At 36.8% G+C, this 15,988-nt stretch overlaps 2 protein-coding genes across 3 annotated transcripts; one reads left to right on the top strand and one right to left on the bottom strand.

Moving 5' to 3' along the window:
- Window positions 1-3,185: 3,185 nt before the first annotated feature.
- LOC117425716 (C-C motif chemokine 4-like) lies at window positions 3,186-5,917 on the bottom strand. The gene is made up of 3 exons (XM_034042926.3): window positions 5,819-5,917; window positions 5,365-5,485; window positions 3,186-4,377 (listed from the first exon to the last, which is right to left on the bottom strand). The coding sequence occupies exons 1-3, from the start codon at window positions 5,886-5,888 to the stop codon at window positions 4,269-4,271; spliced, it is 300 nt and encodes a 99-aa protein (XP_033898817.1). The 5' UTR covers window positions 5,889-5,917; the 3' UTR covers window positions 3,186-4,268.
- A 5,488-nt stretch (window positions 5,918-11,405) lies between these two features.
- On the top strand, window positions 11,406-15,888 carry LOC131698909 (C-C motif chemokine 22-like). 2 transcript variants are annotated; one of them, XM_058993660.1, is made up of 4 exons: window positions 11,406-11,513; window positions 14,348-14,442; window positions 15,165-15,276; window positions 15,751-15,888. In XM_058993660.1, the coding sequence occupies exons 2-4, from the start codon at window positions 14,370-14,372 to the stop codon at window positions 15,833-15,835; spliced, it is 270 nt and encodes an 89-aa protein (XP_058849643.1). In that variant the 5' UTR covers window positions 11,406-11,513; window positions 14,348-14,369; the 3' UTR covers window positions 15,836-15,888. The 2 variants fall into 2 exon arrangements, with proteins under 2 accessions (XP_058849643.1, XP_058849642.1); XM_058993659.1 differs by lacking the exon at window positions 11,406-11,513 and having other exon boundaries at window positions 14,196-14,442.
- Window positions 15,889-15,988: the final 100 nt, after the last annotated feature.

Here is a 15,988-nt window from a genome sequence, read left to right as displayed (position 1 = left end):
GTGGTAAACGTTCATAAGGGTCTGTCCTTACTGTGTAGTACTTGCTTATGGCTACAATAATGCTAAACCCTTTTAATTTGCATTTTTGGAGTTTTGCAAAAAAAATTGCTGAAATAAATAATTGTAGACATCTATTTCTTGTAACTTTTTTCCTCATCCACAAAAGCAAAACTTTTGCTACAAAAGATTTTTCCTATAATTCTTTGTTTTTGAGAAATTATACATTTCCATTGGGGTATGTAAACTTTTGACTATAACTGTATATGTTTTAATAATTCAGCAAGGAAATCAGTATCACTAGAACTTTGTTCTTTTCACAGGAAAAAAGCTGTTGTGCACAAGTAGGTCCTCAATGTACTACTCATTATAACCAAAGTCCAGGAATACAAGGTCATTCGCCTTTAACCTTCAATTTAAAACCTTATACCACCATGTTTACAAATGTAATTCTTGGCACAGTATATTGGACTGTTTGCATAGTCACAAGGGTTAGTAAAGGATATGGTTCCACTGGAATATTCTGTGTGATGTTGAGCAGATCCGAGAGCCACAAAGTCTATGTGCTACGGTATTATTATTATTATTATTATTATTATTATTATTTATTTCTTAGCAGACGCCCTTATCCAGGGCGACTTACAATCGTAAGCAAAAACATTTCAAGCGTTACAATACAAGTAATACAATAAGAGCAAGAAATACAATAACTTTTGTTCAAGTAAAGTACAAGTTTGACAAACCACAATTCAATAATACAGCAGGTAATAGTGATAGTTACATCAGGATATGATTAAATACAAAGTACTACAGGTTAAAAACTTGGCAGATTACAGTATTCTGAAGTACAGGATTAAATGCAGTAAAATAGGGGCTGATAAGAGCAAAATAAAGCACATTTACATGAAGGGTGATAGTGTCCCAGGATACAAACAGAGGAGTTCTACAGGTGCTCTTTGAAGAGGTGAGTCTTAAGGAGGCGCCGGAATGTGGTCAGGGACTGGGCAGTCCTGACATCTGTAGGAAGGTCATTCCACCACTGCGGAGCAAGGGTGGAGAAGGAGCGGGCTTTGGAGGCAGGGGAGCGTAGCAGTGGTAGAGCTAGTCTTCTAGTGCAGGCGGAGCGGAGAGGTCGAGTGGGGGTGTAGGGAGAGATGAGGGTCTGGAGGTAGCTGGGTGCAGACTGGTCAAGGCATCTGTAGGCTAGTACAAGAGTCTTGAACTGGATGCGAGCGGTGATCGGGAGCCAGTCGAGCGAGCGGAGTAGTGGAGTAGCGTGGGCGAAGCGAGGCAGAGAGAACACCAGGCGGGCAGCAGAGTTCTGGATGAGCTGGAGTGGACGGGTGGCGGACGCAGGGAGGCCAGCCAGGAGGGAGTTGCAGTAGTCTAGGCGGGAGAGTACCAGGGCCTGGACCAGGAGCTGGGTAGCATAGTTGGTGAGGAAGGGTCGGATTCTTCGGATGTTGCTCAGGAAGAATCGGCAAGTGCATGCCAGAGTGGAGATGTGCTGGGAATAAGAGAGGCAGGGGTCCAGGGTGACTCCAAGGTTCTTAGCTGAGGAAGAGGGAGAGAGTGTGGTAGATTCCAGAGGAACAGAGATGGAGAGATCAGAGGAGGGGGAGGAGGAGGGAAAGAAAAGGAGGTCAGATTTTACTTAGCCGCCTATCTTTACTTAGCCGCCTAACTGTTGATCCTTTGATAAATATCTTTAACAATATACAGGGGTATAAGACACATAACTCAATCAATAGAGTCTGGCCATTATGGGCAGCCCAGGCTACACTGATTCAAGTCTGCACAGTGTTTCAATGGGTCTGGGTGTTTACAACCATTCCTATATTATTACAGAGCATTTACTCATATCAAAACGTACAATCAATTAGAGAGGTTAAAAGGATAAATGATACCAGGTATACTTTATGAATGTTACATTTCTTATATGTCAGATATCTTACTATGTTTGTTCCTATCATTTTTATTATTGTGGTTTCTGCATATATGATTATTTACCAGGGATGCTGCTTCTGAGAGGACTTCAAGTTTCAGGTTCCATTATTTTCAAGTTCAAGGCAAAACTTGCAGGTAAACTGAAATCTGTGTCTTAACTTTTAAGACATTATTATTATTAATTTCTTAGCAGACACCCTTATCCAGGGTGACTTACAATTGTTACAAGATATCACATTATACAGATATCACATTATTTATTTATTTTTTTTTTTACATACAATTAACCATTTATACAGTTGGGTTTTTACTGGAGCAATCTAGGTAAAGTACCTTGCTCAAGGGTACAGCAGCAGTGTCCCCCACTGGGGATTGAACCCACGACCCTCCGGTTAAGAGTCCAGAGCCCTAACCACTACACCACACTGCTGCTGCCCCTGGTCCTCCCAACAATGCACACAAACACAAGTCAGCAGTGCCCTAACTCCAGAAGGGACTCGTGGCACCTTTTACATTCCCCTCTACCTCTCTCAATCTATTTCAGTTAGTTTGATAGTCCTTTGACACAAACTACTTTATTAAGTTATGTGTCACTTAGCACAGTTATTCTATTATTATTATTATTTATTTCTTAGCAGACGCCCTTATCCAGGGCGACTTACAATTGTTACAAGATATCACATCATTTTTACATACAATTACCCATTTATACAGATGGGTTTTTACTGGAGCAATCTAGGTAAAGTACCTTGCTCAAGGGTACAGCAGCAGTGTCCCCTAACTGGGATTGAACCCACGACCCTCCGGTCAAGAGTCAAGAGCCCTAACCACTACTCCACACTGCTGCCCATCCACACTCCACACTGCTGCCCTATTATATAAGCAGATACAAAAACATTAGTTTTGCACATGCATATGTTACAAAAAAAGTCCCAATTAAAGATAATCAAGTGAGTTGACGCATCAATGAACAGGTCTATAATCAGCATACCCGGGCGTGACAGCTTTAAGTATGTGGATGATACAACAGTGGACTTTTTGGGAGATCCAGTCATAGTACTGTGATGAGTACCTTTGGCACTTTAAAATCATAACTGGATTGGCTATTGCTATCAACTGGGGTTTGTTTTAGGAATAGGAATAATGGATGTTAGAAAAGCTAAGGCTTGGAAGAATACCAGGGTTCCTATATGCATTATACTTAAATGAAACCTTACAGTAAAAAGTCAATTGACAATACGTGACTGCAACAAATAACTTTATTGTAGAAATAACACATTTCAAAAGCAGTACACTACATTTATTTCTTGAGATAGCACACGTGTTTAAATGTCTGTAATATTCATAAAGCGCACTAGACATCCAACTTCAGCTTTTTTTTTCCGCTTTCATTCAGCAAACCCTGTTCTCAAGATAATAAATGATCAGTTATATTAATTAAAAAAAAATGTTTGGGAATATGTTTAAGATTAAGTTCTCTCCCGTATGGATGGACTTCACAGTAGCCCTTAAAGTACATTTTGAGTCTTAAATATAAAAGTGTTCTTTTTTGCATGGTGCCTTTATTCAAGAACAACACACTGGTTAAATAAGTTGGTGTTAACATATTAAACAAAACATTCCAATATAAAAACGTAATTCACTACAGTTGTAGAAAACATATTCTCTCATCAATAGACAACATCGGGTTTGCAAAGATAACGTATTAAAATTCAATAATTCAAAGCTTATGTCTGGATATGTCTGCTGTATGATCAAATTGCTGCCCAAGGAAAATATATGACCTACACATATGCAGAGGTCAATATTAACCCATTAAGTGCCATTGTCTTCATTTGTTGACAGGCTACTTTGTACTTTCTGGAGCATTTTTAACTGGCAATTCTACAAATATAGCCCTTCAGGGGCTTTTATGAGGACTCATTATAATAGTGATGATAAAGCTCCATTTTCTATGAACTTAATATCCGTGATCCATGAAATTTGACTGGTCTGATTACAGGCACATCTAATGTGACTGCCTTGAGCCTAAACGAAGAATTATATATATACTGTATATATATATATATATATATATATATATATATATATATATATATATATATATATATTTGTGAAGAAATATTGATTTAGAATGTATCAAATTACATAAATACAGCTGGTGTTCTGATTTTTTCAAAGAAAAATGAATTTGGTACTTAATGGGTTAAATAGGAGTATGTGTGTTGTCAGTTCGTTCTCTGTAAGCAAAGACACTTTAGAACAAATGGCATTCGATTGCACAGTGGTGTAAGCAGTTTGAGGGATGCTGGCATTCAATTTTTTCACAGGTTTTGTTTCTTCATATTTGTCCTGTCGAAATGCTTCATGTAGTCCTGCACCCAGCTGTCAGAAGGGTTGGCACAGACCTGCCGGCCTGCATTGGTTTTGAACCTGGAGTGAGCAAATAAAGAGCTACATTTAGACAGGTGTCATTATGATTGAATCATCTCTTCAACTGTTCTCAATTGTATCTGTAAGATATTAACTGCGATTGTGATGCTGGTCTTCAGTGGTTGATAGGGGTACGCCGAAAAAAAAACAGTAATGTAAAAATACGTCCCCAAAAATACCCTGTCACTTTTGAAGATAAATTAAATGAAACACCTAAAATGATTATCTTGTAATGACATGAGTTTACTTTAAAAAGACAAACGCTGATACAGGGGTGTACACACAAACTGAGCAAGGAGAAAATAAATAAATGTGTAGATTACATACTATGGCCAAAAGTTTTGCATCACCCCAGAATTAACAAATTATGCCTCATAAAGTCGAATGAAGCCTGTTGAATAATGTTACTTTAACATTAAATTGCATACCGGTTTGTAGTTTTCCATATACTTAATGAAAAACTGCCAAAAATGGAAAAATGTGACATTTCGAAATCTAACATGAAATACTGCACTTTTATTATGGCTTCCGGTAGACTTTTGCAATATCATTTTGTAGTTTCTTTGATTACATGATGCCTCAGTCCTAAAATTCTTGGTGATGCAAAACTTTTGGCCATAGCTGAAACCCTTATAACCCTTATTTTGAAATGTGTATTTATGCCGAGAACTTTTGATATTGGCTCTCTTGTTGACACTAAAAAGGTTCACAATAAGACACCAGACACTGTGACAACATCAAAAAGAAAAATATACATCTCACACTGACAGCTCTCATTTAGAGGAACATTCTGAACATGCAAAAGAGAAGCTACTCTCTTAGTATTTCTTCTTCTATTTTATTGCTGATGACGCATTACTTTTTCTATGCATTGCATTCTACCATGACGTGTGGTTTATTTCTAGCTACAAGACGCAAATACAAAGAACATAAGAAAAGTTATGAATGAGAGGAGGCTAATAAATGACAGGCTTAATAAATACTTACAGAACTCCTTGGTTAGAGCACCTAGGGCTAGTTTTAGTGTACTCCTGAATGCGTCCTCTTGGCAATTGTTGAACAGCAAATTCAAAACAGCACTTTTTAGGCCCATTGGACATCCGAAGACCTTTTAAAAAAAGAAGAAGAAAAAAGTTAACTGTAGGCTTGATCTTCAGATCTGCCGGGAGTTCAATTACATTCCTAAAGCAAATGTCTTAGTTGGCCTTGGCCAGGAGTTGGAGGAAAAGTAGAAAAGGTATTTTGAGTACTAAAGCACAACAGATGCAACGCCAGAAAGAGAACAATCTATCAGTTCTAAGCAATAGGCAATACTGCCTGTCAGTCACAGTCTTTAGGTCAGACTGCCAGTGCCTGCTCTATGCACCCGATTGAACTGCTTCCCAGTCCTCAGCTCTAACCACATAATACACTAAAGCACACTCTGTCATACACTCCTTACCATCGCCAAGGGATATGGCACAAAGGAAAACAAGGGCACCGATCACCACTGCCAGGCGAATAGAGGTCATTTTTTTGTGTCTCAGTTAAGATATCACATAGAATCAAACCTTCAGGTTGTCATTTATAGTCCCATAATACTGGAAGTTCCAGTGGGTAGCGTGAAAGTACCATGGGGATTTATCTGTTTCACTCCTACACTGAGGATTACTCACCAATTACATCCAAATATAGTTTCTGCTCCACACAATAAATAAAAGGTTTTTATTATTTGATCAAATTTGAATATCTGACCAATAAAGCACAATATACTGACTGATAGCTGTGTATTTCCTTATTACTAAGCTATCAACAGTTTCACACACCCAGCAGCAGCGTGACTAATTCAAGAGTAATGTGTTAACATGTGGTTGCCTTAACAAGGTTCTGAGTAGCCTACTGTACTTCAAAAATATAAAATGTATTCAACATATAGTTGTTTGACCTGTCCACGCAGTGTGGTGGCTCTTACAATGATCCAGCAGCTTTCTTGCTGGTTACCTACTTTAGACCAGGAGACAGTGGTACATTAACACACAGATTAACCTTTATTGCTTTTAAGCCAAGGAATAGTCCGATTCAAGATAGCACTTTAAAGCAGATACATGTCTTGTACATTTGAGTAACCCCACTCAACTGCCATTAAGCGTGTGGTTCATCCAGTTTATACCACCCTGCTGTCCAATTAGGAACCGAGTGATTTAGTTATTAAGCAATAGAACATATCTGTTTATAATATTGACATCAGTGGCAGCTGGTGGTCAAAAAAATTTGGGAGACAGAAAAAAGGCAGAAGTCTCCTTAAGGTCCGATTAAGCCCCCAGCAGCAGTATTATTAAGGTGATTTACAGGTGTTACAGGTCAGTACTGTGCAGGGTTACAATGGAAGATTAATATTTAAATACAGTATAGTTTACAGTAAGTGTAAATAATACTACTAAAATACAAAATTAACTAGGGTGCAACAAGTTAGGATTACAACAAGTTATATCTACAATGACATATTAGTAGTGCAATAGTTCAAGGATAGTGCAATTTGTACAGAGAGAGGTGTCGGGGCGCAAACAATGACAACATAACCATTCTTAAGAACCATACATCTTAGCCTGGGCTTGCTCTGTTGTCTTTGCCTGTGTCAAGATGCATCACCTCTGTTATTTCAGCCCACCGCACGAGCAGCCACAGAGCAACACTCCGCCTCCGCTCCCATGTCAAACCGCTGCCTTGTACCAAAAACTGAAGAGAACGTCCCTGACTGTCCCTCTTTACGTAGAATTTTAATACATTTAAAATTTTGGAGGCACTGCCTCCCTTGTCTCCTCTACAGAGCCTCCACTGATTACCATATATAGGAAGGCACCCAGTGTGGAGTAGTGGTTAGGGCTTTGGACTCTTGACTGGAGGGTCGTGGGTTCAATCCCAAGTGGGGGACACTGCTGCTGTATCCTTGAGCAAGGTACTTTACCTGGACTGCTCCAGTAAAAACCCAACTGTATAAATGGGTAATTGTATGTAAAAAAAAACTGATATCTTGTAACAATTGTAAGTCACCCTGGATAAGGATGTCTACTAAGAAATTAATAATAATTATGTTTTTAATGTTACCATATCCTCTTGAATTGATTTACATCAGGTCCAATAACTTTCCTACAATAGGAGAGATCCCAAGCTGACCTCCTATTGTTCTCTTTTATTGCTGCTGACACATTGCTACAATATATTACAATATAATGCACAGTACATATAAATACGGTAGACAAAATATGTGAACAAAAAAAGCTATCTCTGGTTTGGTTTACTGGGTTGTATTATTTCTGGGAGAGAAATTATCTTTCAGATTAAAATATGGGAGAGTATATCCATATCTGCCAGCATTCAAATTTGGCCTTGCATGACTATTGATGAAGTTGAAAAACATGGCTCTGAACTCCAGCCACTGCTATCAAGTCTATAATAGACAAACATACTTGCCCACACTTGCTGCTACACACTATAATAATAATAATAATAATAATAATAATAATAATAATAATAATAATAATAATAATAATAATAAATACTGACATTCAAATTCATCAGGGCTAATGCAAGGCTCTAGCCAGTTGAATGTTGTTATATATATTTTTTTTTGTTTTTTGGGGCACCAATATACCAGTAGACAAGTTTAAGAAGTGCCTTATCCACCCTGGGAATTTTTTGTAACTTTCTGGAATTTAGTTTTCTAAATCTTGCAGCAAGCTGATGCCCCACATTTATCTCTTTGAAGAAATTCATAGAACTAACAATTTTTTTCATTGTTATTGCTTTTCAAAATATATAGCTTGTCTTGTTGAATATGAATTCAGTTCAAGAGATTTCAATTTAACTCTACCTGGCTGATTATTTAGCCTGGCATGAATTCCCTGCTAAGATATACAGTAATACATTTATGTTGGGGTTAAAATGGAAAAATATATTTTTTATTTTGGAACCCAACAGGTACTAGTGAGATGATATTTGCAAATGGAATTACTTTGAACTGTTCTATAAACAGAATCAAATGAAAAAAATAAATAAATGAAGAGGTCTTTAAACCTCAACCCCCTTGTATGCTTATTTATTCTTAATTGCTCAAAGAAGCTTGCTTTGCCAAGTGTACATTCAACAGATCTCAGTTGTTAATAAAGAATTATTATTTATTTCTTAGCAGACACCCTAATCCAGGGTGACTTACAATTGTTACAAGTCATCACATTATTTTTACATACAATTACCCATGTATACAGTTGGGTTTTTAGTGGAGCAATCTAGGTAAAGTACCTTGCTCAAGGGTACAGCAGCTGTAGTCATTTTGAGCAACTTTTTAGCTTGAGGACACTTACCCACCCTTTTGAGTTGTACAGTGATCCCCCTTTATAAGAGGGCTCTTTATACTGAGGAACAGGTTATAAGGCGGTACGGTCATTCTCGTTATAAGGCAGAACACAAACTGCACGGTCTCTTAACTGTGCCTCCTGACTACAGCATTATAAAGGGGGAGCGCTGTACTATGTTTGGCCTTGCACTTTCTAAAGCATGAGGAATGTGTGTGGGTGCTACGTCGTATTCTCATGACAAGTGAGGGATTATTTGTAGTTTATAAACTGTATTAAAACTAAATGTGAAAGTCTGTTTCAGTCACAATGGCCAAAAAATATTTAAATAAAATAAAACTAAACTAAACTAAAACCTGGTAGGCTAAACAGAGCTAGGACCTTGTGAAAGTTGTTTCTGTATATTATTATTATTATTATTATTATTATTATTATTATTATTATTATTATTATTATCATCAGTAGTAGTAGTAGTTGTAATATTATTGTTATTATTATTGGGTTATTACAACATGGAGGCCTGCAAGTTTAAATTAACTTTATTAATATTACTTCTTATTAACTTTACTTCTCTACTATGCTTAACCACATGGTTTAGGTTTCTGTTTGTGGTTTAATGTTGCTATTAATAAAAAAAATAAAAAAAAAGGAAGTGTGATTCATTTTGAAAAATTACAGAAGGGTTATTTTGAGAAAACAGAAATGCAAAACATGAAAGGTTTTCTTTAGTTAGCACCCAAGTTTCTGCGAAAACAAGGGTAAAAACCAAGAGTTGAAGATTTGGGTATTTCTCATATGAATACAAGATAAAAACTGTACACTTTAACAATTATTGAGAAGGCTTTAGGGTTGTAAAAACAACAACATGGGTTTCTTTAACTTTCCTCTGTATAGGTACTTTTTGTTCAGTCATCAGATTGTGTTTTGATAATTACCCTGATTATGGAACATATAAATGAGCATTAACAAATGAAAAAAAGACAACATGCACTTTTAAAATGAATAAACAATCAAAATGAGTGAGGAGGTGAGACAGGCAGAATGTTCCAATCAAACTCTTTTCAGATATATATTACTTTGACTTGGAAAAGGGTTTCTTAACACCTTTTCAAGAGTTTATAATCCAAACTTATTGTGCCTTTAAAAACAAAGTCCAACAGATCGCATAAACAGGTGCGTTGAACTTCAATATTTCCATCAAAAAGTTGCATAAGTTTACAGAATTGTAGAAAAGGCAATCACAGAAAGTGAAGACATATGCAAAGTAAGAATGGCATTATAGAAAATGACATTTCGGGCGTGATTTTCAAAAGGGGCAAAATAAGAACTAGGTCGCAAAATGATTTTTAATACGCGATTTATGTAACTAAATAAAATAATTTATATTTTGAAGTAGCTGAAGTAGTTTCTGGTCAAGGTTACTACCTCTTCTAGCTTGAGATAATCTTTGTATACCACAGAACTTAAAATAATATAATTTATTAAAATATACTTGAATTTGGGCAACTTGGGGATGTTAGCCTTTTTCAAGGCTAGTCCTTCAGTTTGTGTTGTGTGCGCTTGACTGTACAACTAATTGTATTTTAAATTTTCAAAGAAAAAGAAAAAACTATTGTGCAATTTATTTACAGGAGGTTTTGTGTTGGATTTCAGACCTTTTTTTGTTTTTTTTAGGATCTTTATCTTGCATTTCTTTGTCTCGCTTGAACAGCCATTTTGTGTGTCTAAGTAAAAGATTTAGCCTGCTATATTTTACACACAAAGAAAGATAGTTTTACTATACATCTGTTCTACTATAGATCTTAATAAAAGCAAATAATTCTTATATACTCTTGTAAGAAGACAGGGATATTCTTTGTCTTTACAAATTAAGATTTCTTGTGCTCTTTCTTACAAAGTCTTTCAATTCAACCAATAACTATTTTCTTTGTTTTAGTTAAACTTAAAATATAGTTGCAATGATCGGGTAAGAATGTCTACAGTATTAGGCAAGCGACTTAAGTGACGTGTAAACTTAGTAGAGCTGAAATCCTTGAGAAGAGAGATCTGGGTGTGCTGGATGACCTGTAGAACAATTTGTGGAAGAATTGAATGCCGGATATGACCACCTTTATGTAAAAAGAACATATGTAAAAGATCAGGAACTCCAGAACCGGAATGGTTAGGACCAGTGATGAGGTAGACACTGAGGATGATGAAGGTAGTGCTGAGGCTGCAGGAGATGAAGAGGAAGACTTTCAGAGCATGAAAGAGTGGAGTAAAAGGAGAATGCACAGACTGAACATTTCGAAAGTCCAGTCTCATGAAATAAGTGGTGCTGTTTTGGATAATAAACGAGCAACGATTGAAATCCTGTCAGGTTGAAATACCTGAACTGGTGTTAGTCTAACAAGAAACAGGTCCCTGTGCGTGCATCAATTCCTCTAAGCGTGGATGTAAACGAGTACAGGTATTTGTGCAATGTGAGTTTGTGTGCGTGAGGGAGAACCAGATTGGTAATACAGCTATAGAGTTTTTTTTTCCTGGTTTTAGACATGCAAGAGACTGTTCTGTTTGTAAGATCTAAAGTTAATTAACAGACCTGATTGATATCAGCACCTGACAGGATATGTTGACGGAGAGTGTGACGGGGTGCCTGCCCCTTTATCAATGTATATCTTATTTTGTTGTTAATGTTATGATTTATTTCCGTTTTTATGTGTCACCATGAGCCAACCTGTCAGAGAGAAAGAGAGATGGACCTGGGATTGAAGGCAAGTGCATTGTCAGAAGGTGGGAGAGGCAGTGGAAGCTAGAAATAACCTGGTAAATATATTCAGTAGTAAAATGCGGGTGCCGGCTGGATGGCCACAGTTGATGGAGTGAGGAAGAGAGTGAGGAGGTTTTTAAAAGTGTGTTTTGGAAGGTGGGACACCTGATTGTGCAGGGGCAGTATCAGATCTGAGAAGAGGTTTGCGGGGGCCAGCTGGTCCCCGGTGGACACCTGACTGTGCAGGGGCAGTTTCAGATCTGAGAAAAGGTTTGCGGGGGCCAGCTGGTCCCCAGTGGACGCCTGATTGTGCAGGGGCAGTTTCAGATCTGAGAAAAGGTTTGCGTGGGCCAGTGGATAAATGTCCCCAATGAATAAATGTCGTACAGCATTGGACATATGAGCGCCTGGCAAACAGGGGCCGACTGCACTGTATGCGTGTTGAAGGATGCCTGAGGCACCCAGCACAGGAGATGGGATGTCAGGGCTACAGAGACCACTTGCTATAGTTTAATGTTGTATATAACTTTTCAACGTGCATGCAAGCATGTGTAAAATACTGTAAATACAAACTGAACATAAATGATATGAAGTCAGTCACAGATGAACAACTGATTAATAAATGAATTTGCTGAAATAGATAAAGTGGCTGCTTGCCTGGCATTCTACTTGAACACCCTTTATTGTGGGGGTGCAATAGTTTAAACATTTAAGTAATGTTAGTCAGTGGAGAAATCCGGTGTTGATAGGTTCTGGATTCTAGTTTTGGAAAGTACCACTACCTAATGTATGCGACACATGGCTTTCCTTCCTTCCTTCCTTCCTTCCTTTTTCAGTGTAGCTCTGAAAACTCTGATATTTTATTTACAAGAAAAAAAATTCTATGTAGACAGAGGGTAACACTTTGTTTTCTTGAAAAATAGCTAAAGTTTTCAAGCATGTTTTTTGTGACCAGTAAGCACATTTTACTGGATAAAACCTTTTAAAATAAATATTCCCTTCAATATTTAAACAAATTGATGGAACACAGGTTTTTGAAACCAGCTGTAAATCCATTTTCCTTTGTACCTATTCTCTTGAGGACAAAATATTAAAAAATAAACACATCCTAGTTTGTTAACTGCTTTCCTTTTTGTAGAATAAAATAAATGTTTATTTAGTAAATTAAAATCAAGATCTTAATTTTGTGAAAGGGATTTTTTTTTTCTTGGAGGTCCATATTCCCATCGTAACAGAGGTCCCCCTCCCCTGAACAAATTACAGTCCAGACCTCCTAAGTAGCCAATGCTCCAATTCGGTGAAAGTCTCATAACTATTTGCAACAAACTTCAAAAATATGACTATGAATGCAATTCTGAAATGTAACAAAGAAGAATTTATTTCTTATTCAGACGGTTTATCAAGATCTAATGCTCTTCCATCTCTAGTCATTATTCTAAAACAATGGACAGCACTGTCTTCAGAAAGGTAGAACATACTATTAGAACAATTATTAATTGTAACCATGGTGCTGTAAATTATTATTACTTGTTTATTTAGCAGATGCCTTTATCCAAGGCGACTTACAGAGACTAGGGTGTGTGAACTATGCATCAGCTGCAGAGTCACTTACAACTACGTCTCACCCAAAAGACAGAGCACAAGGAGGTTAAGTGACTTGCTCAGGGTCACACAATGAGTCAGTGGCTGAGCTGGCATTTGAACAGGGGACCTCCTGGTTACAAGCCCTTTTCTTTAACCACTAGACCACACAGCCTCCTGCGTGGGTTAGATCCTAAGTTTTAGGTTATCGGTGTAAACAATATGTTGATTTAGAAATTGCATTAGGAATCCAGAGTAAATGTAATTAATTTTCTTTTTAGAAATTTGCAAGTAAAACAAAAAGTTGAAACTTGCTAAACTTTATAAAAGTGGTACCGGTATGTTGGCATTAACTCAGTTACGTATTTTAAATTAAAATCATTATTGTTTCACAAATGGATTAAATCTGGGATTATTCACATTAAATCATTATTTTGGAGATTTGGAACAATGTATTTCCAATTCTTTATTGGAGAATTGTATTTAATTGCCAATTATTATATAACGAATAGCGAAAGTGAAATAGTTTCACACAAAATGATTCATATAACTTGCCATCCCACAAATTACCAGAGGGACACGTTTTGTAATGATTTGGAAGAACACACCTATCAGATTTCTGCTGTTCTGGAATTATGTTTTTTTCATTTCTATAAACATTGTCCATTCACTGCACATTATTAATGTTACCAGTAGAATGTGCCACAATACTAGCAGGACATTATCAACTTCAAATTGGCTGATAACAATCTAAGGCTAATGTGTACTTGACAACTACTGTATCAATGCTTTGCATTATTTCCAGTCAAATGATACAGATGTTAAAATGGTTATTATATTTTGAATTCATATACATAATGAAATTCAGATACATTATTCAAATATGAAACCCACTGTCAGTACCATGCACTTCAGAGGAATTAAAACAAAATCATAACTCATGGTGTAAATTATAATCCTGGGTGAAATTTGTGCTTTTGGTATTTTCTCCTGTATTTTATAATTTCTGCAATTCTTTATTGCTAAATAAAAATTCTAAGGCATTAAAAAAAAATAGGTTTTCAATAATCCTGTATATTTGGGACAAAATAGTTTGTCTCCAACCATTCTAACTGGGCTGGGTTATATTTGCTTCCCTCTAATGTAAAGTACTTCCTCTTAAATTCTCAGAGCTGAGCAATTTATTCTATTAATTTCATTACTTAGAATGTACTGTATTTTTCTGCAAAAGACTGTTCCCATGCATTTTGACAGAGGGTCTCCTTCTATAAATTGTGAATGTTGCCTCTAATTCTTCACTCTGCAAAAGCAATCAAGACTCTTCAGACAAGATGATCTCCTACATGACTCTACTACTGGCTATCCTGATGCTGGCTCTCTGTCTCCAAACAGCAAACTCGCAACGTGAGGCTTGTTTTTATTGGTTATCTTTGTTATTAGATCTGTCTTCTGGGGTAATATTTCTGGGGTGTGTTTTTAGTTGGAACAGATAGGTGAGAGCGGGCTTACAGGCCTGAGAGATTTCTGGGGGACTGGGTTGTGAAATTGCATGGTGTTATTGGGAATGTGTGAGGTAAATGCACTCTGGGAGCTTATTGAATGGGATTCTACTTTATTGGGCAAGATATTTCATTGTTTTGGGGGTCATTTTATAGCACCCTGGTTGTACTTTTTTTAAAGAAATTTAAACTACTAAAATAGCTTCAACATACAAAATCTAACACAGCTTATTAAAATTCTATATAAAGTAAACACCTGTTTAAATTTATTGTTTTAATAGAATATTTAAAAGTCAAAACTGGCTCGGCTTCTCTAATAACCTCGGGGGAAAAGTGTTAGTTTTGCCGAATAATTAAAGGCCATTTTGCTGGAACATACAGAGACAATGGCTTAGACAAATTGGACAGTGGATCAGACCACCATTAAATACACAATACGCTGTATTAATCAAATAACGATGGATTCATTCCTTTTTAATTAGCCCGGTCCTGTGTGCATAATCCTGAAAGTGTTATGTTTTAATACTACTATTTTAATACAGAAGTAACGCCACCATTACTGAAGCCAGATGTACAGTACTTTATTTTCTTGCTCTATAAGTAATGCATTTGTTTCTCTTTTTTTAGCTCATTCTTTGACACTTTCGAGTTGTTGCAACAACTTGATGAAAGTGAGGCCGAAAAAGGCCAAAATTGAAAGATTTTATCATCCACGTGGCTGCACCAGAAATGATGTTGTGTAAGTACCTCCCCCACACACACCCTTTACTTTTAATCATACTTGTCTCACTGACAAGAGGAACTGATGAAGAGAAAGCTGATGGTAAAGCATACATTTATATTGACACCAAATCTTCTGTGCATCAAAACCATCTTGTTCATTCTGTTCTCATTTTGCCAGGCAATGTCGTTCTCAAGGGATTTGTAACGTGCAGGATAGAATAATATAAACTGTTACAATGATGAGCTAGTCAAGATCAATCAGCTGAAATGGAACATGTTACTGTTAAGGACTTCCCTAACTTGTACACTTCCACATGCTCGATAAGATGTTTAATACATACATTTAAACAGCGCTTCCAATATTGCCTGAAATCCTACCTTAAACTACTAGTGTGTCTTGGGGAGTCCCACTTGGGCACAGCCCTGCATAGCTGCATAGTTCTAACACAATTGGAATCCTTCTGTTAATATAATTTTTTTGTCTCGACAGGTTTGTGACAAAACGTGGTTTGCAGTTCTGTGCTGACCCCAAAGAAGATTGGGTGAAAAATATAATTAAAAACCTGTCAAAGTAAAATCCAGCAGGCCCACAGGAAACAAAAGTATGAATCTTCTGTGCAGATCAGTTTCATTTTAACAATGATATTCAGGATCACTTTCACAGAGTATTTATTGCAGTGCTATAGTTTGTAAAGAGAAAAGAATTAAAAACCTCTGCTGGTTTGTGT

Source organism: Acipenser ruthenus, chromosome 20 (genome assembly GCF_902713425.1).
Source record: "Acipenser ruthenus chromosome 20, fAciRut3.2 maternal haplotype, whole genome shotgun sequence".
NCBI lineage: Eukaryota > Metazoa > Chordata > Actinopteri > Acipenseriformes > Acipenseridae > Acipenser > Acipenser ruthenus.
This window is presented reverse-complemented; position numbering and strand designations above follow the sequence as displayed.

Bases quoted from the DNA above. Each gene is read 5' to 3' on its own strand.
- LOC117425716 (XM_034042926.3), bottom strand. From the start codon at position 5,888: ATGACCTCTATTCGCCTGGCAGTGGTGATCGGTGCCCTTGTTTTCCTT. The intron at 5,486-5,818 runs GTAAGGAGTGTA...TTTTTTTAAAAG, and splicing joins TGCCATATCCCTTGGCGATG to GTCTTCGGATGTCCAATGGG. The intron at 4,378-5,364 runs GTAAGTATTTAT...TGCTCACTCCAG, and splicing joins TGCTCTAACCAAGGAGTTCT to GTTCAAAACCAATGCAGGCC.
- LOC131698909 (XM_058993660.1), top strand. From the start codon at position 14,370: ATGATCTCCTACATGACTCTACTACTGGCTATCCTGATGCTGGCTCTC. The intron at 14,443-15,164 runs GTGAGGCTTGTT...CTCTTTTTTTAG, and splicing joins CCAAACAGCAAACTCGCAAC to CTCATTCTTTGACACTTTCG. The intron at 15,277-15,750 runs GTAAGTACCTCC...TTGTCTCGACAG, and splicing joins TGCACCAGAAATGATGTTGT to GTTTGTGACAAAACGTGGTT.